This window comes from Leptomonas pyrrhocoris (assembly GCF_001293395.1).
Source record: "Leptomonas pyrrhocoris isolate H10 chromosome Unknown, whole genome shotgun sequence".
NCBI classification, from domain to species: Eukaryota; Euglenozoa; class Kinetoplastea; order Trypanosomatida; family Trypanosomatidae; genus Leptomonas; species Leptomonas pyrrhocoris.
The window spans coordinates 469,562-490,848 of record NW_015438368.1 but is presented as its reverse complement, the minus strand read 5'-3'; the positions used below and the strand labels follow the sequence as shown (position 1 = coordinate 490,848).

Genomic DNA, 21,287 nt, shown 5'->3' with positions numbered 1-21,287 from the left:
AGAGTTCGCTTTCCTTCACTCGAAATCACAGTAGACGCCGATAGCAAAAACGATTTGAGAAGCGGGATTTCAAATTGCACGTTAAACTACGTTAGCGCAGTACGCTGCAGGACACCAAAAAGTTTCGAGGAAAACAGACTATATATATAAGAAAGAAAACCAAGAGCTACTAATTCAGCTACAGCGAAGAACCGTCGTTAAGGGGCGGGGGTGGGGGGGAAAGAGAGGCGGCGATGTCACGTAAACTGAAATAGAACCGATAAGACAGTTTCGTACTTCTTCTCTTCTCGTTTCTTTTTCTTTTGTTGTTGGAAGAAACCCGTGAAATTCAACAAGAACGACCACGAAACTATGTGCAATGGTGTCGCGAAGGTCCTCCTTACAGTACGTTAAGGAGAACCACCGTTGGCGCAGCGAGATACACAAAAACGGGGGAGAAAACACAATATGGCAGAAAGGAATAAAGAATATCAGCGTAGATGATCTGTGGTGAAGACAGCTCACGGTGCTCGGTAACCTCTCAACGCGATGAGATCAGCGCCTTTTATTAACATCACAAAACAAAACAAAACAAAACAAAAAGGATTTAACAGAGCACTTTGATGCAGCGTTCGTTGTCGGTACATCACAAAGGCACATAAAGAAGAGGGAGAGAAGAGGGAAAGAAGAGGCAGAGAGTGAGGAAGTGTTTTGCGCGCGAGATGCGGGATAAAGCACTCGTACCCAACACAACAAATAACAAAGACAGAGAGAGAGAAGTAGCGCAAGCGACGGAGAAACCAAAGCTGCACCATATTATTTTCCCTGAATTCGAAGAACGGTAACGCCAGAAAGGCTATGGGCCAATGATGGCAGGGGAGTATACATTTTGCGCTGCAGGCATTACCTGCAGAGACAAATAACCGGATGTTTCCACTCATCTAGGAGAATAAGAGATCCAACACAGAAGTAATTTGAGCCCAACGTATTTGCACGTATACGCGGGACGTACAAAACAATTTCTTTCGATGTATTTCAGAGGATCAGTACGGTCACTTCTTGTCTCCATATCGCGGTACACACAAAGTCACGCTTCAGGACAGAGCGCTTCTTTTTCATTTTTCTGCCTCGACAGCAAACGCACGTCGCGGGGGAGCAAGAACACTATCGTGCTGCTCTTCTACACCATCAAAGCATAGACGACAGCATAAGAATTAGACTACAGAAGAATCAAAAAAAAAACAGACACGTACTTCCCGCTCTTGAGGTTCTTCACGTGCAACATGCAATGCTCTTGCAAGCAATCGAGGTACATCCCAATAATAGAACCCTTTTACCTTTCGTTTTTTCTTCTTTGAAGAGGGACAATCCCCGCATCACGATGAATTTTCCTTTACTGTACGGAACGAAACCACGCCGACGTCAGCCAATACGACCAAAAACAGCGGTCACTCAAGTACGCCCATTTTCACCGACTGGGTTCTCTCGCCGAAGCCGCCAAGCAACGTGAAACGTCGGCGAGTCAGAGACACCCCTGCAGCTGCGATTCGATACACTACCACGCTCTCCGAACACAGATATAACGTAGCAGCAGCAAAGAAAAGGCAAATGAGATGGGAGCGCTGCTTTTCGCGTCGCTATTTAACAAACCGAAGCCGTCCTGCACATTCATCAGACCCACTACGCGCTATTTACACGCCTTCAGGAAGGACGCCACCGCCTCCTCCACACGCCGCTGGCGCTCCTCGTCGCTCAGCCCACCAACGGCCGCGTCGCCCTCGCGATGGTTACCGCCGCCGCCGCCAGCCGCACCGCCGGTAGCAGCCGACAGCACAGCGGAGCTCTGCGCCACCATCCCGTAGAACGCAGAGCCGCGGTCTTCCAGCAGGGTGCGCGGCGAGCCGAACTCCACCACGCGGCCGTGCGCCATCACAAGGATCACGTCGTACGACGCAACCGTGTGCAGCCGGTGCGCGATCGTCACAACCGTGTAGTCGCGGAATTGCTCCGCCACAACGCGCTGCACGGTCTGGTCCAGCCGCGCATCCACGTTCGCCGTCGCCTCGTCCATCAGGATGAACGCGCTGCCCTTCTTCAGCAGCGCACGGGCAAGGCACAGCAGCTGGCGCTGCCCAACGCTGAAGTTCGACCCGCCCTCCTGCACCACGGTGTCCAGCGCAGGCACCTCCTCCGCGCCACCACCGCCCTCCCCACCGCTCACGAACCCAACCGACGCCAGCGCACGCCGCACCTCCGCGTCCGTCGCGTCGCCGAACGGGTCCACGTTGCTGCGCACCGTCCCGTCGAACAGCACCGGGTCCTGCGGGATCATCGAGAACAGACGCCGCAGCGCCGGCAGCGTGTAGGACTGCGCGTCGCGCCCGCACACACGCATGCACCCGCCGCACACCTCCACAAGCCGCAGCAGCGCAAGCAGCAGCGTCGACTTCCCGCTGCCCGTGCGGCCCACAACGCCCACCTTCTGTCCGGGCAGCACCGCGAAGCTCACGTCGCGCAGCACAAGCGGCAGCCCCGGCCGGTACCGCATGTCCACGTGCTCCAGCACAAGCGACCCCGTCTCCGCGCTGTCGCTGCAGTCGCCGTTGCCGTGGCCGTCGGCGCTGTTCACCACCACCACGTCACGCGCACGCGCAGCCGGCGGCACGGCAGCAGCAGCAGCAGCGCCACCATCACCCGCGCGCCTCGCCAGCGCAGCCGCAACGTGTCCGTCGCTCGGCGCAAGCAGCAGCGGCTCCTGCGGCACGTGGTCGATGTAGTGGCACACGCGCTGCACGCTGTTCATGCTCGCCTCCACCACAGCGGCTAGGTCGATCAGTGCCGATAGCGACCAGCTCAGGTCTAGGCACATCGTCAGACTCAGCGAGATCAGTCCCACACGCGCTTCAGGCATCACAGGCGACGTGTCCACGATCTTCTCCACAACGCCAATCACACCCACCACGATGATCATCACGGCAGCGATGTACTCGACGCGAATCGAGAGCCACAGCGTCACCGCCTTCTCAATGTACGTGCAGCTGTACACCAGATCCAGCCGGCGCAGCGCCTCCGCGAAGAGGGCGTGCGACTTGCCGTACGCAGCAATCGTCGTGCGGCCCTGCACCACCTCCTCCAGCAGCGAGAACAGCGGAGACTGCACCACGCTGCCGCGCCGCCGCACCTCGCGCACCACCGTCGTGTAGAACCGCAAGAGGCGGAAAAACACGTAGCCGGCGATGGCCACCACAGCAATCGTGGGGGGAGAGGTGTACATGGTCACAATGAGTGATGTAGTGACGTAGCCGCTAATGCCGACCAACGGAACCACGTTAGCCGGCAGCTCATCGTCCAACGTGTAAATGTCTTTGCTGAAACGGTTGATCACACGACCCAGCGGAGTGCGGTCGAAGAAGGTCAGTGTGCTGGAGCTCACGGTGTACAGCAGCGTCGCATGAAGACGGCGGGACGCACGGCGGGCAAAGTGAAAGAAAAAGAGGTCGTTGGTCGGAATAATTATCTGCACGGCGACGGTGAAGGCCAGGTAAATAAGCAGCTGCTGATTCGTGGTGAGCACTCCAGCAAAGTACTGCACTGACCACAGCGTCAGCCAAACGCTCGACCCAGTCGCAACAATTTCGCCAAACAAAGAGCACAGGAGAAGCCGAGCAGCAAGACTCACACCGCCGCCAGCAACGAAGTAGCGCCGGTAGATGCTCCACGGAATGTGGCCGGACTCCTTCTCCTCTGCCGTGATCAGGTTCTCTTCGCCCGCATCGTCAGCCACGACAACCTGCGCTCCACTCCGCCTGCCGCGTGCGCGCTGCGACGACGGTGCCTTCGAGCTCTTCTCTTCGTCATCGTCGGAAGATAGATCGGCCACGTGACTGCCGCGGCGTTCGCGCAGCTGACGCGCTTCATACGGCTCCTCCTCACGCTCGCGGAAGTCGTCCGGCTCACTCTCGCTCCCCTCTCCTACGCTGCCCTTCAGAGACGCGGCCGTGTGCGTCTTCTTCTCACACGGCGCGGGTGCGGCGGATGGCATGCGCTGCGCCACGTCCACCACGGGCGACTCCGCAGGGCTGAAGTCGTTCACCTCCTCCACCGCACCCTCCGTCATCGGGCCCCGCCGCTGGGCCGTCGCGGCGTCCTCCTCGCTCTCCACGTACGCCTTCCACTCCGACTCCGTGTACGCGTCGTGGGTCCCCGCAAACACCACGCAGCCGTCACGCACCACCACCACCTGGTCCGCGTACGGCAGCACGTGCAGCTGGTGCGTCACCAGCACGCGCGTCTTGCCAGCTAGTGCGCGCAGCACCACCTCCTCCATCACGTGCCGCCCAACGTGCGCGTCCAGCGCGGACAGCGGGTCGTCCAGCACGTACACGTCGCGGTCCGCGTACACGGCACGCGCCAGGCTCACGCGCGCCTTCTGCCCGCCGCTCAGGTTGATGCCCTTCTCGCCGATCTCCGTCGACAGCCCACCCGACAGCAGCGCCAGGTCCGCCTCCAGCTGACAGCAGCGCACCGCAGCACTCAGCCGCTCGTTGCCCGCGTCGGTGCTGCCGGCACGTGCCGCCTGCGCACACGCGCCACGCAGCGGTGAGAATGCCACACCACCGCCCACCGCGGATGCGCCGCGTGCCCCGCGCTGGTCGCCCTCGAAGAAGGTGATGTTCGCCCGGATCGTCTCCTGCATGATCCACGGCTGCTGCGGCACGTACGCGATCGACGGGCACACGCCAACGCGGCCGCGGAAGCGGAACGCACCCAGCAGCGTCGCCAGCAGCACAGACTTCCCGCTCCCCGTCGCGCCAACCACCACCGTCAGCTGCCCGCGCGGCAGGCACACACTCACGTCACGCAGCAGCGCCTTGTCCTCCAGCGTGTACAGCGTGTCCCCGACGCCCTCCGCAGCCGAGGCAGGCGTGGTCGCGGGAGGTGCGGTGGCGGCCGCAGCTGCTTGCGTCGGTGCGGCCTCCGCCGTACGCGTCCACTGCAGCTCCACCGGCACGTGCCGGCGCAGCACCGCACAGCACACGCAATCCACAAGCCGTCGCAGTCCGTGGTGCCGCGGCTCGTACGCCGGCAGCGCCGTCGGCACAGACGCCATCATCGTCGCACCGACAAAGCACGCGCCAGCGGGATCGCCAGCGGGGTCGCCAGCTCCAGGCTGAGCAGCACTGCACGCACCAAACACCTTCTCAGCATCCTCCAGGATGATGTGCGAGTCGTCACACTCCAGAAACTGCGTGATGCGGCCGGTGGACACAATGAACTTCGCAAGCGAGGTGAACGCCTCCGGCAGCATCATGATGGGGAACGTCACTGCGCTGATCACAGCAATCACCGGCAGCACGATGGACGCGTCCAACGCGTGGCCGGCCAGCGTGTAAACCGTCAACACAGCGGCAATCATGAAAGGCGGTGTGCCGAACACGATGGTCCAAAGACCGACTTGACAAATTTGAAGCGTTCTGCGGTATTTGAGTTCATCGGCGCGCGCGCCGTCCTCGATCGCGTCGAGAAACTTCGACTCCCACCCCATCGTCTTCACAATGCGGATGCCGGACAGCAGCTCGTTCGTGCGGCGCAGACGCTGATCCGTGCAGCTCGACAAGCTGTCCTGCCGGTGCTCCAGGACCTGTGTAATGACGCCTTGGAGGGGAATGGAGAGCAAGAAGACGACCACGCCGGCCAGCACACTCCACCCAACCAGCGTGTACAGATAGATCAGGTACAGTGTCAGCATCACCGGCGCCATCCACAGAAACATCACCTGCATCGGGAACTCCTTGATGTTCTCCATGTCAGAGCTCGCCATCGTCAGGATCCGGCCGGCGCTCATCTCGGGATGTGACAGCGCATCGGGCGACACGGTGAAGCACTTCTCAAAGACCACGCCGAGGGTGGCGGCACGGAACAGGCTCGAGATGCGACGCCCGCGATGCATTTGTTTGTTGAACGAAAGCGGCTTGGCCAATGTCACCACGGCGAAGACAAAAAACATGATAGCGCCCTTCGTCACGCCTTTCTCAGCCTTGTTCGACTGCAGGAACAACACGAACTGCTGCAGCAGCCACGGCGTGGCCACCTCGCACATCATCGCCACAAAAGACGGCCCCAACATCGCCAGCAAGTCCGACCGAAACGTCCGGAACAGCGCAGTCAGCAGCGACGGCGCACGCGGCGTGTGGCACCGCACAGGCACCGCCCCACCGCCGCCATCCGCCGACAGCGGCACAAGGTCGCTCAGGTACTCGCACGTGCACCGCGGCTGCCCGCGCCACGCCTGATAAAACAGCCGCTCCCCGTGCACCGCGCCGTCGTGGGTCACCGCAGCGGCCTCCCCGGCGTACCGCTGGCGGTAGCGCGGCACGACGCCGTCGCCGTCCCACTCCACGCCGCCCAGCAGCACGTGCGGCGCATCACTCGAGCGCACGTACCCCGTCCACCGCAGACGCCCCCGCACACCGTCCTCGCCGCGGAAGCGCACCGCAGCGAGCGCGTTGGCGCGCAGCACGCGCACCGCGCCGTCCTCGCACCGCACCGCAGCCTCCACCCGCGTCCGCCACGCGTCGCGACCGCTGCGCACCTCCACGTCGCGGAAGGCGCCGCTCAGCAGCGCACCGCAGTACACGGCACGGTGCGGTCGCTGCGGCGGCGGCATGTACGCCTCCTCCAGCCGCTCACGAGAGGCGAGCGTCACATAAGGGCTCAGCCAGCTGAGGAAGTAGCGGCCCACCACGCTCGTGGCCTCCTCCGGCGACTCCGCGAGACAGGCACGCACGGCACCCCAGTCAACTTCTCCATTCGCGGCAGTGGGCAGGTGCCACAGCCGCCGGTTCACCTCCACGAACGGATACACGTTGCTGGCGCTGTCCGTGTCGATGGTTGCGGCAGCCATTGTAACAGTCGTGGTGCTTCTTCGCTGCGGTTAGCGGTGGCCTCGATGCGCTCCTTCTGTAAGAAAGCGCTGAAAGGGAAAAGCTGAGAAGAAGCTTAGTTATGACGTGCTGAAGGCAGAAAGAGCCGTATCGAGCGGTGCGGCTGTCGAAAGCGGTGAGTGCAGATAGAAACAAAGAAAGCCTGGCGAAGCAAGTTCTGCAGTCCCCGGAGAGAGGGCTGAAGGGCGGAGAAGCAATTGCCGCGTGCTCTCGCTTCCTCAAAGCCTCTATAGACACACCGCCACGGTAAGAGCACGCAGAGGGTGACGCCCGTTGGCCGGACCTTCAAGTGACACAATATAATATGCGAGCAGCCTGATCGTGACCACTGCACGAAGAAATCAGTGGAAGGAAAAAAAGAGATAAAAGGAAAAAAGCGGAGTTACGCCAAATGTCGGCCACTCGCTGGAAACGGCAGGTTGTTGCTTGGGTGGAAATGTGTATGCGTGCGCGATTGCACAGAGTACACCACAAAGACGCTCTTGCTCGGAGGCACGACGCCGAGGAGAGAGGGAAAGGAAAAGAAAAGGAAGGCAGGTAAGTTGTCGCTTTGCAGTGTTACGCTAAAGAGGTGAGCTCAGAGGTAAAGCGCCACCCCAGCTGCAGAAGACGCAAATTAAAGTCAGAGAAACAAAAGAGACGCTTACGGTTTAGACAGCGCGTGCATTGAAGGAAAAAAGGAGAAGAGTGTGTTGTCGGTAAGGCGGGTTCACCATCTACCTGTCCGTCACGGCAGCAGTTGCCCGTTAGAGCACCAACTTGTTCAGCAGCACAAATGTGTGCAGAGCGCTCAAGCACGGAAGGACAAGTAGAAGGATTGCGCATACCATAAAAGAGCACGATGCACCCCCACTAGCCCTTTGCTTTCCGATTCCCGCTACGCCGTTCACCTCGACACGGAAAACCGTTCACCGGAGCCTCAGCAACGAAGAGGGGAAGAAAAGTGGTTGCCTGGATTTCTTGTAGCCTCGTGGACTTACAGAGTCCTTCTCGCGACGAGCGTGCGCGCGTGTGCACGTCAAGGTGCGGCGAGACACAACAACAGTAAGAGCAGCAGACGCCACGCGAAAGGGAAAAGCGACCGTTCCACAAAGGAAAGGAAAAGACAGAAAAGCTAAGAAACGGCTAAAGAAGGGAAAGGCTGGTACGGCACAAAGCGTGATAGCTGCGTCGTACTCGCTGCCGTTTCGAACAGTACGAATACGAAGTTGGCGACGAGAGGGCACCGCGAAAGGCGGTCGGTCAGCGCACCCGTTAGGGAACGAGAAGAGATCCGTCCGAAAGGACGCACGGCGATGCACCGGAAAGAAGACGAGGGACAGAGAAAGGAGGAGATAAATGGACTCGGAAAAACTGAAACGGGAAGAAGACACGTTGGATAGAAGATCCATTCGGCAGAGCACGTAAGCGCAGTCGAACCAAAACGCGGGTGCATGTAGCGTCGTTAAGCCGGCGCACAGCGATTGGCGCGACATATAGGAGGGCGAGGCCAACTATACTAGAGAAACAACTGCCGCATAGTTGCAGTCGCCACCTTTTCATTTAGCGACAATTCTGCGCGCGAAAGCTTCCGAGTAATCAAGAACAGTAAAAAAAAAACACCAAATGCAGTAGACACCTTTTAGCTTTCGTGTATTGTTGCCTTCAGCATCTCCGGGGCGGAGAGACGCAAAGAGTGAAGGACGCCTTTCTACGCTCTCCCTCGTCACCTGTAAACGGAAGAAGAAGCGCTCCTACAATCGCACTGTTGCTTTCAATGTGCACCTTGCGTTTCACAAAAGAAAAAGAAGACTTCATATGAGCCACAGTTAGAGAGAAACCAACAAACAAAAAGAAGGAGTGACTTCTACCCCTGCACAACCTCTCCTCACGGCAGGAATACGTGGTCAAACTTCCTTCAGAAAGTCATTAAGAAATCTGGGATTAAACGAACAGTTCGTCCTTTTCCTCCTTCCTTACTAATGAAAAGATTCCTAGTAAGTTACATTAATGGGCTTGTCTTTGTGGGGGGAGGGAAAAGAGGGAGTCAGCTTCCTAGGGAACACACACCGCATCTGTTCTTGTGAGCGGCGTACACTGTATCCCTCGCACACTCGCATTGTTGTTCGTAAATTGCTGTAGTTCATAAAAAGAGCAACGTCTTTAGAGAAAGAGACAAAGAGAGATAAATGAAGTCCGTGAAACTGCATCTACCAGGATCAGGTCTCTTCATTGCGAGAGGGAGAGGGGGGAGGGGAGGGGAATAGTCAGACGCTCAGCATCATTCACAGAACCAAAGAATACGGTTTGGCTACTATATGTATCTATATAAGGTAAAAGAAACAATGAAGATGACAATTAGGAACAGGAAAGGACGAATACTCGAAAGTCTACAGGCCACAGAGAGAAAGAAAACAGAGAGGCGAGAAGGCACGTGACGTCGGAGAAACAACAAAGCAAGACGGCACTCTCCATTTCCCTCGCGTTGAGAAGGAGAAAATAACGATTCTTCACCTCCGTCAGAAGTGCAGTGGATCTGCCGCGCAGAACGGCATGCGCTGATTCAATAGCTCCCTAGCACAAAGTTAGACCGCCAATATCACCGTACCACCGCGAAGAACCATGCACGTAAAGCAAACAGGAAGAAAAAAAAGAATAAGATTAAAGTGCGTACGAGCCTCAAAAACCTCACGTATGAGCGAAGAAAAAGAAAACAGAAGAGTCGACGTCTTCGCAGGTTATCGTAGTAGGTGTGACCGTACGACGAATGACGCGTCATCCGCCGTGGCACGCGGGTCATAATTTCATTCTCTTTCTGATGTGAACGAAAGGAGTAACACCTACCGAATGTCAGCTTCACAGAAAAACTGTCTTCCGCTAATAATAAAAAGAAAAGAGAATACAATTACGTATATGGATGGTGCCTCGTACACTTAAAGAAACGCATCACAAGAAACGGCAGCTCGTCTGCTCGAGAAACACACGACCTCAACCTGCCTCGCCATCCTCATCTGAAAGAGAAAAAAAAAAGAAAAAAGATCCGACCACCATACGTGCCGCAGGCTGTGCCCATATACAGCGCTGTCGAACGTACAAGACACGTTTTCCGGCTTCGGTGAGGATGTTGCTTCACTCTGTTGTAAAATCCTGTCAGCTGCATAAGTCAGCGGAGCGCAGAGGTCTCATTTCAGAAGCACGAGCTGTAAAAGCGAGAAAGAAAAAAGACGCTACACGCTGAGCAGCAGCACCGCGCCCACAGCAGCGACAGCGGCGGTGGCGGCGAGAGACGGCAAGCCAGCAGCACCACTGCGCGTGTTGCGGACGCAGCCTTTCACAGCAGTCAATGAGTACCCGGCAAAGCACGTCTGGCACTCCCAGTTGTTGTTCGATGCACACTGCGCGCACCCAGCCACATAGCACGAGCCAGCATTTATGCAGTAGCCGCTCGACGACACAACCATGCCAGGCACACACGACACGCACCTGTTGGGGTTGCCCGGCGCACACGCGTAGCAGTCGCCGATGTTGCACGGCGCCACCGTCGTCGTCGTCGTCGTCGTGGTCGAGGGAGTCGGCGGTGCGGGAGTGGCGGTTGTCGTGGTGGTGGTGATGGTTGTCGAGGATGATCCCTGCGAGGACGGCAGTGACGCGTCCTGGGCGAAGCTGCTGCACGCTAGCAGCACCGCCACCATCGCCAGAGCGGCGACAAACAACGTGCGACGAGCAGCACCGGTCATCTTGCTTGCAAAACAAAAAAGCTTGGGTGCGGTAGAGAAAGGAAAAAAAACTTCTTCAAGACAAGAATGGGAGCTGATAAGGTTGAGAACGGGTCAAGGGTTTAGAGGCGGAGAGCGTAGGAGTGACCAATCTGAGTAAATGAATGGAAGGCATCAATTTTCGGAGGAGAAGAGAGAGATGTGAAAAGGAGATGTTGTGGGGGGCACGAAGACAAGATAAGGGAAACGAGGAAGGAGAGACGCCATGAGACGACAAGAGAGACACAAGAAGAAGTTGCTCAACGGGTGTCGGTCAGTCAACGCCACCCCTTCCCTCACGCACGTGCATCGAGCAAGTGACAAGATGTTTGCCTGCACTTTCAAGCTCCCGCAGTGCCGCATTACTCTAACACGTGGAAACAGTTTATATATGCACGTACGCTCGCAAGGAACATGGCGCAATGCGTCTTCCTTCATGTCGACGAGTAAGCGAAGCTATCAAATGCATCTTTCCTTCCTTTCTTCTTTGACAGCAGTCGCGTTGATTCCATTTTTTTCGCCCACCGAGGTACGTAAGTCTTTCCTTTGTGGAAAGAGAACAAAGAGAAAAATAAAATAAAAAATTCACATGAAGAATGTTCAGCAACAAAGGAGGACGAAAACGCAAGGTGTACCTCAGCCTGCTTTCCACTGGTCCAGCGTCGAATACGTCCACTACTTTGCCCTCACGGCATCCCTTCGCCCCTTCCCTTTCCGCGAGGCCTCTATGCACTTGTTGTAGTTGTTGTGGGTTTTTGCTTTACAGTGCACAGGATCGCCTGCTATTATTATTTCAAGTGGCAAATGCAGATCATGCGTATGTGTCTAGAACGTGGCAGTAACGCCTGACGGCTTCTTTTTCGGAGCTTTCAATAGGCATCACGAGAACACCCTCCGTTCCTTTTCAAGATCATTTGAATTCCCCACACACGACGGCAACCACGAAATTCAACTTCGCAGAAAAGGGCCCAAAGACGCCGCAGGCAGCATCGGCCCACCGCGCGAGTATTATATGTCGGAGTAGATCCTCACAGCCTTCGCAACGCTCGTTGGCACCGTAATCCGTCAGCGAAGCGGCTCCAAAGAGAGGAGGGCAGGATAAAGGAGATGAACGGCAGATAGAACACGAAGACGCCCATCGGCCCTGACGGACGCCAGCAACGCCGTACCGACGCACAACAGAAACAGTAAAAAAAATAATTCAAGAAACAAAACTGAGCCCGTAAGCGTTTCTCACTCGACGTCACACCACGACACAACAGTAAAGAAAACAACCGATGGTAGACATGTGCTTCCGTCCCGTGGAAACGAGTGGCAACATGAGGGCGCGTTGGGTGCCGATTTCACGACATGGCTCGCCAACGCACGAGCACGGACGCACACGCGCGTCTCAACAGACTAAAAACTCAAAAAAACTGATGTGGTAAGTACACACGAAGGAGAAAGCCCGCCAACCGCAAGGGAGAATGTTATGCACATCGTTATTATAAAAATACTTGAACTAATCATTCAGCGACATAGAAAAGGAGAAGACTTGAGTTTCACAACGGAGCAGCGCCAACAACGAGGACACTGCTAGAGTTTCTCACAGGAGAGCCCATAAAGCACGTTGAGTTGCGATATCCGTAGAACCTTAGCAAGATCCCATAGCTTTCGTTTTTGTGTCTGTTTGTGTGTATGTGTATTGTGATTATGTAATAGAACCACGAAGATGTCGGTGCTCTCGTCAGTTCGGCACTCGTCCCATGTGAAGCAAAGCGGCATTTGAATAGCAGAAGAAGGTGCTGCTACATTGCAGTCAGCGGAGCAGTCCACGCCAAAGCCAAAACACTCACAAGAAGCGCAACCGCCGACGAGCAGGGGCCGCCAGCCCGATCCCCTGACGCACTGCACGTGTAATCCGGGTTGATCCTGTGCCCCGCCATACACGTCGCACAACGCGAGATGTTCACCACGTCGCACATGGAGCAGTCCGCCACCGTGCAGGCCGCCTCGTACACACACTGGCCGTCGACTAAGCTCACGTCCGTAGCGCAAGCGGCGCAGGTGGTGGTGCTGCCCGGGACGCAGCGCACGCAACCCGCGACGGTGCACGCGGCGGCGGATGCCGATGACGGCGCTGACGCCACCGTCGAGGCGGAGTTCTCGGTGACGGCGTCTGCAGCGGAGGTGGTGCGCACGCAGAGGAGGAAGAGGAGGACGGCGACGCCAACGCCGAGAAGGGAGGAACGATGCATATTGAGTAACGATGAGGATGTGCTCGGAAGACAGAGGAGGGGCAGAGAAGACGACAGATTTGGAGGGGGGTTGGGGAGGCGTTGTCTAAAGGACACTGAAAGACGCAATAGAAAAGAAAAAGAATGGGGTCGAAAGGAGAGGTCACCGAAAGCAATGTGGTCTGATGTGCAGATGGCAGGGGAGAAGGAAGAAAGGGAAAAGGGAGAGAACCATTCAGCGAGTTCAAGAAGACAGCGCCATTTAACAGACATGCGATTCCAGAAGACGAAGAGAAAAGTAGAGGACGGTGTGGATCATGAGAGTATCAAGCCGTAAAGGAATTCGCGCGCAGCATACTCATAGCTCGGCCTCTTCATAGAATGATATAAACGCAAGCTGCAGCCCACACCGAGAAACCCAAAAAAGGGGGGTTAACGAAGGCGCTACACAACTACTCCGAATTGATTTTGACCCTCTTCTTTCGTTACAATTTAAACACTAGCAAGCAAAAAACAAACATCATCGAGAATGGTGACAATGTGGGAACTCAGAAAAGGAAAAGGAAAAAGAAGAAAGGGAGTACTGGAGTAAAAACTACGAGGTGCTTTTGGTGTATGCCACAATCAGTGAAAATTTTATATATTTAAAAAAAAAAATAACAAGAGATAGACACAATTCACTTTGCTCATATGGCTTGGTGAGGGGCGTCGGGCGAGTATACCGAGAGACAATCAACAGCACTACCAACACACACATGCATTGCGTACAGCACGCGAGAAAGATGTTGAGCAGTGCCACGCAAGCAAACGGCAACGTCTTCTTGTAATACAACTAGAAGACTACGCCCAGAGCTGCAGCACGTTTACGTGGCGGAGCAGATTAAATTTGTATTAATACGCACGTCCTACTCAAAGTCAAAAATACCCAAAAGAGCCCTTGAAGAAGAAAAAGAACAAAACAGAATTGCACCTCCGTACGCCGCATAATATGTTGCGCGGATGGTAGAGGGGTAAGAAAAGCCTCAGCTGAGGTGCCAAGGAAATGCTTTGCTAGTTCTATACGATGATCTAATCAACGCACGTCGGCTCAACAACAGTCTTCCAGAGAAGAAACGTGTTAAGACAAGATAGATGGCTGAGTATGAAAAAGTACGAAGGTATTCGCCAACGTACTTGGAAGACGAAAACATATATATTAGAGACAACAGAGTGACAACAGCAGGAATTAATGCGGCACAACACAAAGAAGGACCCTACCAGCCCTTTTCTGTTTTGTGAGGAGGAGAGAGTGCTTCTCGCTGCAGTAGTAATAAAAGGATGTACTTGACTGACGCGTGCACCGCCCACTTCATAAAAAAACAAACAGTAAAAATGAGAGAGAACTATAAAGTACCGCACGCGGCAATCAATGAAAGGGGAAAAGAAACAAGGACAGCGAAACATCATGTAGGGGTTACCCCGCCAAGCCATCTTTGGCATAACGGGTACAAGCACCTGCAAACTGAGAATCCGTGCGGCTTGCTTTTGAAAGATGTGCATTAGTGTGATTATAGCACCTTCGCTGGGAGAGAAAAAAACGAAATAAGAAAGCTGTATATCCGCAAAGCGAGTAATAATGAGATACGTCCTCTTCACAGCGTACTCACCGCAGCCGCCACCAGCACCGCACACGTCGCCACCACACGCGGCCACAAACGCGCAGGTCCGTACGCGACATCTCCTCTGTGTGAAACACATGACCAGGTCGAGGTCAACGCGTAGCCCGGCATGCACGCCGCGCATCGACTCGGTGCCGTCACCGGACACAACACACAATGCGTCGCGGTGCAGTTCGTCAGCACCGCGGGCGGCTCCAACGTGGTGCTTGTCCCATTCGCGGAAGAGGACGGCGTGGCGCGGGAGTCGGAGTTGGAGGACGTTGGGGGGAGAGTTCTGCAGGGGCTGTAAAAAGTGTCATCTGCGGTCAGCGCCAACCCCGTCAGGCCCGCCCACGACGCGGGAACCCCACCGCAGAAGTTGTTGCCTTTCAGGGACAAGATCGACAGCGAAGTCATGCTCGACCACGACGGGGGCAGCATGCCGGCGAGGGTGTTGTTGTCCAGCGTGATGTTGCGCATCTGCGTCATGGTGCGCCACGCGGCGGGCAGGGTGCCTGTGACGTCGTTGTTCTGCAGCTGAAATTCCTTGAGGGACGTCAGCGCAGACCAGGCGGTGGGCAGCGTGCCGTAGAAGTGGTTGTCGCCCAGCCGCAGGTACTGTAGGCTGACGAATCTACCCCAGGTGGGCGGCAGCTCCGACGAGATGTTCGACCCGGTGAAGTCCAGCACCGTTAACGCGGAAGAAGACGTCGCCATGGCCAAGTCAGAAAGAAGCGTGCTGCCCTTCGCCAATGCGTTGGCCCGCACCTTGAGAGACGTAATGCGCACCTCGCTCCGCTGTACGTCGACAGGCAGGCTGATGAAGCTGTCGTGCATGACGGTCACTTCGGCACCGACATCGCCGCTCCGCAGGCGGTGGCACAGGACACCAGGCCACGTGCAGAAGTCAGAACTTCCACGGTGCACTGGTTCCTTCGTAACAGCCGGCGAGAGCGCCTCCAGCACTTTGAGAGTGTTAATGCGCTGTGCTTCGGTGAAGTCGTGTGTCGTCACGACGCTGACAGGCGCCGCCCCTGCCACAACCGTGCTGACTATCAACGCCACAGCAAGCGCCGCCAGCATCAACATTCGGTAGCTATCAGCGCTTCTCATGGCTTCTCTTCTCTTTGCCTTTCTTTGTTTTTGCTCTGACTTTGACATCTAAATGAGCCACAAACAAGCAAGAAAAATGCACTACGAGAACCCAAAGCAACTGAATGGCGACGAGGTCTAACGGGGTGCGCGGGCGAGAGAAATAACTAGAAGAAAATAGAAAATCAAGCAGAAGTAATTATGAATATTCATAACACCCACTTAGAAGAGAAAACGAACAGGAGGGGGAGAAAACAGTTACTCCACGCAGTTAATGACAACAAGAAAACATATATATCCGTGATGTCGACAGATGCGCAGTGAATGCATTCACAGCGGCGCAGTCCACAGCTATGAATGAGGTGTGCGCACAAGAGAACGTTTACGGAGGCTGTAGTTATGACCTTGAATATGCACGGTTGGTTATGTATAGTAGCCGCATAAACATCAGAGATGAAGCCAGAGAAGAAGTGCAGGGGAAACGCAAGTGGTGTAAGAAGTAGAAGGGGAAAAAATAAATGTAAATAGAAGGACAGCTGCTCAACGACTCGAGCGGCGGCGTTAAATCTCTTTTTCTTTTCTAAGTAACCAGGAAAGTTTGACTGAGGTCAAGTTAGAGAAAGGGGGTGTCTGTGGAAATAGCATTCACGCTCATATTGTTAGTATTCGCCCATCATCCTTTCCCAAATAGTGTGAAAAGACAAAAAAAAACGTTGGAAGACCGACTGCCTTTGCCGAGCTGGCCTCATCTTGTTGCACAGCTGCGCTTATTTCCTTCTCTCATTTTCCTTCATGTGCCTCTTCCGTTCCTACGTCATCGGGCAGTCACTCCTTCGAGAACGGCTGCGACCACCGCGTCTTCTACGGCGGCAGGGTAGCGACACAGAAACAGAAAGTTGCCGGCCACCACGCCGCGATAACCCAGCTGTCGCGCGTCGTACATCTCCACAAGTCCTGCGACGTTGCGCTGAATGGCCCGCGTTGCGCGCTGCGCAGCTCGCTTGACGCGCGTGTCAAGGTCATGCGTGTCGTCGCCTTCTTGTCTAGAGCGAAGGGGTGCAGCACCTACAGCATTCAAAGGTGAGGCTGACAGGGATAACGAAGACGTCGCAGCGCTGTGATCCGGAGGAGATGCCGCGCCGTTCCCCCGCCTCGTCCGCCCATCTGTTAAGCCGGATGCTCTGTACAGCAGAAGGTCGTGCTGCTCCCCCTCCGTCATGGCCGCTTCCAGGTCCGTGACAAGGAGGCAGGGCAACGTGTAGGACGACCCTCGGCCAGCCGTCGCGGTCAAAGGCAATGAAAAGCCTCCACACCCGTGGCGCCAGCAGATGGCTTGACGAAAATGCGGTGGCGCAGCCGCGTCGTCATCAGCTATGCGGTGCTTCAAACACAGCGTGGCACCCTCGCACACATCGGTCCCGTTGGTTGCACACCGCAGCACGTCTTGTATCCCCTGCGTGTGCGCGCTGGACGGCGCGGGGCCCCTGCGGGATGAGCCGTCGAGGCTGTGGCCAATGTACCACGGCTCCTTCCAGTGCCGTTGCACGAGCGAGCGCAGCAGCGGCGCGGTGTGCTGCTCCGCTACAAAGCACAGACTGCACCAGCCTGGGATGGTGGATGGAGAAGGAAGGGACACAGACTCAAACAAGGCGCTTTGTTTGCCTTCATTGGTCCTATTAGCAGTAGTAGCGGTGCTCGTGTTCGCCGCGGCAAACAAAGAGGGAGAGGTGTCTCTGGAGGAGCGAAGGAAAGGGGGCTCCACGACACTTCGGCGGAACACCTCGTTGGCGACCTCGGTGAGGCCGCCACGCGGTACCATCACAGCCGCACAAGCACTCTCGCAAGACGGCACGGGCTCGAATACGGAAGAGATGGTACGCAGTGTGGTGTCGCGAGACGGGACGGCACGGAAAGGCGCTTCCCAGCTCGGTGATCGACCAGCAGCAGAGGTGGGTCTCTTCTGAGAACCCCCCTGTGCGCACGTCGCGGGGTCCACACATGACGTTTGCGCGGTCGTGAATGGAGCCGTCGAAGGCGCGCGATCGAGCGCGTCCTTTTTTTCCGCAGCCACTGTCTGTTGACCTATTGGGGCAGCGGCAGACAGTTCGGCTATCGCATCGGACATCACAATGCCGGTGGTGGCCACCTCCGTTCGCAGCTCCGCCACGATGTTACTCGTCTCCGGCTCAGACGGCTGCCGCTTGTGCTGCCGTGCGAGAAAGCAACGGAGGTCGCGCACCTGGGCCGCTGGACAGCCGTAACACAACAGCACGGGGCTCTCCACTCCGTTGTCGCCGCCCAGAAACGGGGCACCCGTTCGCCTGCCTTCTTTAGAGCCGGCCCCGTGGAATGCTACGACGTGGGACACGCGGGACGTCACCTCGTGCAGCCGCGATGCATGGGCAACGCCTTCCAGGTACGGGGCAACGAAATTGACTTCAGTGTCGCCCCCCGTAAGGAGCACGTGGAAGCCCGGCGAGGATGACACGCTGGAAAGCGTCGAAGATTCCTTCTCTGTTTCCTGCACCTCGATGTGCGGACCCGCCGGTGTTGCGTCCGCCGCCCCTGCCGCTGTGGCGCGCTCTGTTTTTGCAGCGGCGAGCGGCGTCACGTCATCCGCGGTACCCGCATCGGCATTCAATCGTCGGCGTGTCTCCTGCTCGTGCGCGTGCCGGCGCAGGAGGACCACCATCCACGCCGCAGCGAGCGCCGTCTCCGGTGCGGGGCGCCACAACACGTGCGTTGCCCCCGCACTCGTCCAATGTTCGCTGCCCCCCACGGCCCACGCCACCGCCGTCGCCCGCAATGCAGACGCTAAACTGCTGTGTGTGGACGTCAGCACCGTTACCAAGGGGAGCTGCGACACGTTTGCGTAGGTCGTGTGAGCTGCAGCACGCTCGTTGAAGGACGATGATGTGAAGCCAGCATATGCCGTACATGCTGGCTCGTTGTTGCTGGGGCTGTCTGGAATCTTACTCGCCGCCACTTTGCCGCGTCGTCGCAGTTGGTGCTGAAAGGATGCCACCTCACTGTGGAATTCCTCCTGTAGCGTCTTTCGACTCTCCGCGGTCCTTCGCTGTGCGTCCTCCCGTGAGGGGTCGACGCCTGATTTGGCCGGTGGCTCACCGCACGTCGCTCCTTCTGTCGAAGGGGAGATCGGGCTCTTCATGTTATCGGCTTCGTCCACGTGTGGCTCCAGTTCGAAACTCCCCACGCTATCGGCGGTCTTTTCATCGGTATCCTCGCTCCGTGCGCAGCGTGTTTGGCGGCTCCACTGAAGATACAACACCGCATCCTCAAGTTCATGCAAGAGAAACCGCAACGGAACGCCGGTCTGCAACGACTCCGCACCAGCGAGAAGGTGGCGGTGCTGACGAACCACCTCAACAAGTGCTCTCAGCGTATCAGCGACATCAACAGGAGCGTCGAAGGATGCGGAAGTACTTGGAGCTGTCGCCAGGTGCGAAGATGATGAAGAATAGTTCCCTTTATCCGCCAGACAATCTACATTACATGTTTTGTCCTGGACAGCTGGCGCGGACAAAGGCGAGGTCGGCGATGCAGATGTAGAGCGTTCAAGTCGCATCGCGCAGGCAGATCGCAACAGGTACTCCGTGCATCTCCTCACATCTGCCGGACTAGATGGTGTGATGGAATGAAAAGGTTGTGCTTCATTGGCGTTCCACACCACTTCCACCGGCGCTGAAGACGGTCTCCATTCCAATGAGGTCCAATGAGTGCTCAGCTCTGCAAGGGTTGTGTGTGTACTTCCCGCGGTTGCATCGCTGCTCGCACATCCGCCGGTGATCGGAAAGCGCAGCAGAGCGTGGCCGTTTACAAGTCCAGCGGGGGAGTAGGGTGGGATGTAAGCTTGCCATTTCTGCCCCCACAAGAGCAGCCGAGAGCGTGTAAGCGTAAACGTCATTGTGCGGAGCGAAGGTGAAGTAAATATTACGTTTCTTCCAATTAAACGCGTCTCTCGCACTTCGGCGATTCGAGGGGGGAGGAAGGAATATGTAATAAGAAAAGAAATGGTCGCGGTTTTCTTTCAGATTTTTGCACAATGATTACTTTAGCCAGTTTATACGAAGCGCTCAGCTCTACCGTGCCATGACAAAAACATGTGAAGACGTGCTTGACACCGAAATGCATGATATATTTTCATTTATATCTCCAAGAGCCGAACAGACCACGAAACAGGAAGCGTTAGTACCAAGACACGGAAGATCAGAGCTTCAGCTACGCCAATGCAAACAAAGGTTGCGCAGCACTTTTTTCCCTCCTTCTCTAACAAGGTCTTGTTTCACGAGGCGCAGCCGATAAAGTCTCTCCCTCCCATTCTACGTCGCCGTTCGGGTCAGCTGCGTGACGCACTCCTGCGCAAACGTGCAATAATAACAACAACAAAACGGTAGGTACAACGTTCCCCTCTCTTCCCCCCCCCCCTCCGTCAGGTTATCGTTGTTACACGCGTGGTGTACACACACGAACCCAGACAGAAGTGTCAGCGCAGTTGGACGATACGTGACTCTACCTAAAGTGAAGTTCAAGAAGAGAGGAGAATGGAGCGAGACGCAGATACCAGCTTCGAGGGAAAAAAAAAGAAACGTGTCCTCCATCCGCCACCGTCAACGGCGGTCGTGCGTTGGTTAGCGATGGAAGAGGTGGGTTTCGTATTGTGGCTGCCGGAAGTAGTCAGCCACGAATCCCCTTAGAGACGACAGCGACTGTGACAACAACACAGAAGAGCCAGACGGTCCTTTTCAATTATCTCATTACGGCTCTGCCCTGCACAGCGGGTCGGTGTAGACGGCGTAAACGGCGACGGCTGGGCAGCAACGGGCAGTGCGGTGTCACAAAAAAAATGGATACGTACCGTGGAGACGGGCAGGTCCGCCTCTGCTGCTGCTGCAGTTGTGGTGGGGGCCTGCGGTGCCCTCGACAGGGCCGTCGGTGCACCCCCGGCCGATGCGCGCGCCAGTTCGGCACCAGCTTTCTGCGCGAATTCCGCAATAGTAAACAAATGTGCAGGTGAAAGGGTGCTTGGGTGTTGCAAGGCGCTTCGCCGATGTGCCGTTAGCCGGCCAGAAGAAAAACGGCTCACATCGCGGGAGTTCTGGGAGCAAGAAACAAACAAAAGAGGCGCTGTCGTACCTCCGAGAGCCCACAGCGAGTTTCCACCCGGCGCTCGCAAAATGCAGCGAACCAGCACGGCGACGCTAGAGCGGGTGCACTGCAGGCTGCAGCTGTAAGCGATCTACCGCCTGCACAGAACACCCATTTTGGGTTCCTTCGTTCTCCGCGGAGCTCATGCAGCATCGGTGGAGAAGGAGAGGAAGCATGTGGACCAAAAAAAAGAGTGTGAGACATTGAAAGAAGAGACAGCACTCGACACCAGCAACCATTTCTTTGTTGTCCAGCGTCTCGTGCGAGGCGCCTCGTCTACTCCTCACTTCACTTTTTTGGGGGTCATGATCGCCTTCAATGGCAGACTCCTTGAACTACTTTCAGCAGCACCGCTTAACGGCGTGAAAGCGCATCGCAAAACGCAACAATACAGCACAGACTGTCTGCTCAACGCATTGCAAGGCAGCGCACACTGCAAGCATAGAGCTGATGTACGTTACTTTACCTTGCGCGGCCGTCCTTAACAGCCGTGCGGATTCCTTTGAGGGGGGTTGTTTC

The 21,287-nt window shown here is 56.3% G+C and overlaps 5 protein-coding genes across 5 annotated transcripts; all 5 read right to left on the bottom strand.

Moving 5' to 3' along the window:
* Positions 1-1,666: 1,666 nt before the first annotated feature.
* Positions 1,667-6,883, bottom strand: ABB37_05963 (putative mitochondrial p-glycoprotein-like protein; the record flags this gene model as incomplete). The annotated part of the gene is made up of 1 exon (XM_015804204.1): positions 1,667-6,883. One exon carries the CDS (start codon positions 6,881-6,883, stop codon positions 1,667-1,669), a length of 5,217 nt encoding a protein of 1,738 aa, XP_015657338.1.
* A 3,246-nt stretch (positions 6,884-10,129) lies between these two features.
* On the bottom strand, positions 10,130-10,639 carry ABB37_05962 (Surface antigen-like protein; the record flags this gene model as incomplete). The annotated part of the gene is made up of 1 exon (XM_015804203.1): positions 10,130-10,639. One exon carries the CDS (start codon positions 10,637-10,639, stop codon positions 10,130-10,132), a length of 510 nt encoding a protein of 169 aa, XP_015657337.1.
* A 1,805-nt stretch (positions 10,640-12,444) lies between these two features.
* Positions 12,445-13,146, bottom strand: ABB37_05961 (surface antigen-like protein; the record flags this gene model as incomplete). The annotated part of the gene is made up of 1 exon (XM_015804202.1): positions 12,445-13,146. One exon carries the CDS (start codon positions 13,144-13,146, stop codon positions 12,445-12,447), a length of 702 nt encoding a protein of 233 aa, XP_015657336.1.
* A 1,358-nt stretch (positions 13,147-14,504) lies between these two features.
* ABB37_05960 (putative surface antigen protein 2) lies at positions 14,505-15,623 on the bottom strand (the record flags this gene model as incomplete). Its single annotated transcript, XM_015804201.1, has 1 exon — positions 14,505-15,623. The coding sequence occupies one exon, from the start codon at positions 15,621-15,623 to the stop codon at positions 14,505-14,507; it is 1,119 nt and encodes a 372-aa protein (XP_015657335.1).
* A 793-nt stretch (positions 15,624-16,416) lies between these two features.
* ABB37_05959 (hypothetical protein) lies at positions 16,417-18,771 on the bottom strand (the record flags this gene model as incomplete). The annotated part of the gene is made up of 1 exon (XM_015804200.1): positions 16,417-18,771. The coding sequence occupies one exon, from the start codon at positions 18,769-18,771 to the stop codon at positions 16,417-16,419; it is 2,355 nt and encodes a 784-aa protein (XP_015657334.1).
* Between the last annotated feature and the right edge of the window lie 2,516 nt (positions 18,772-21,287).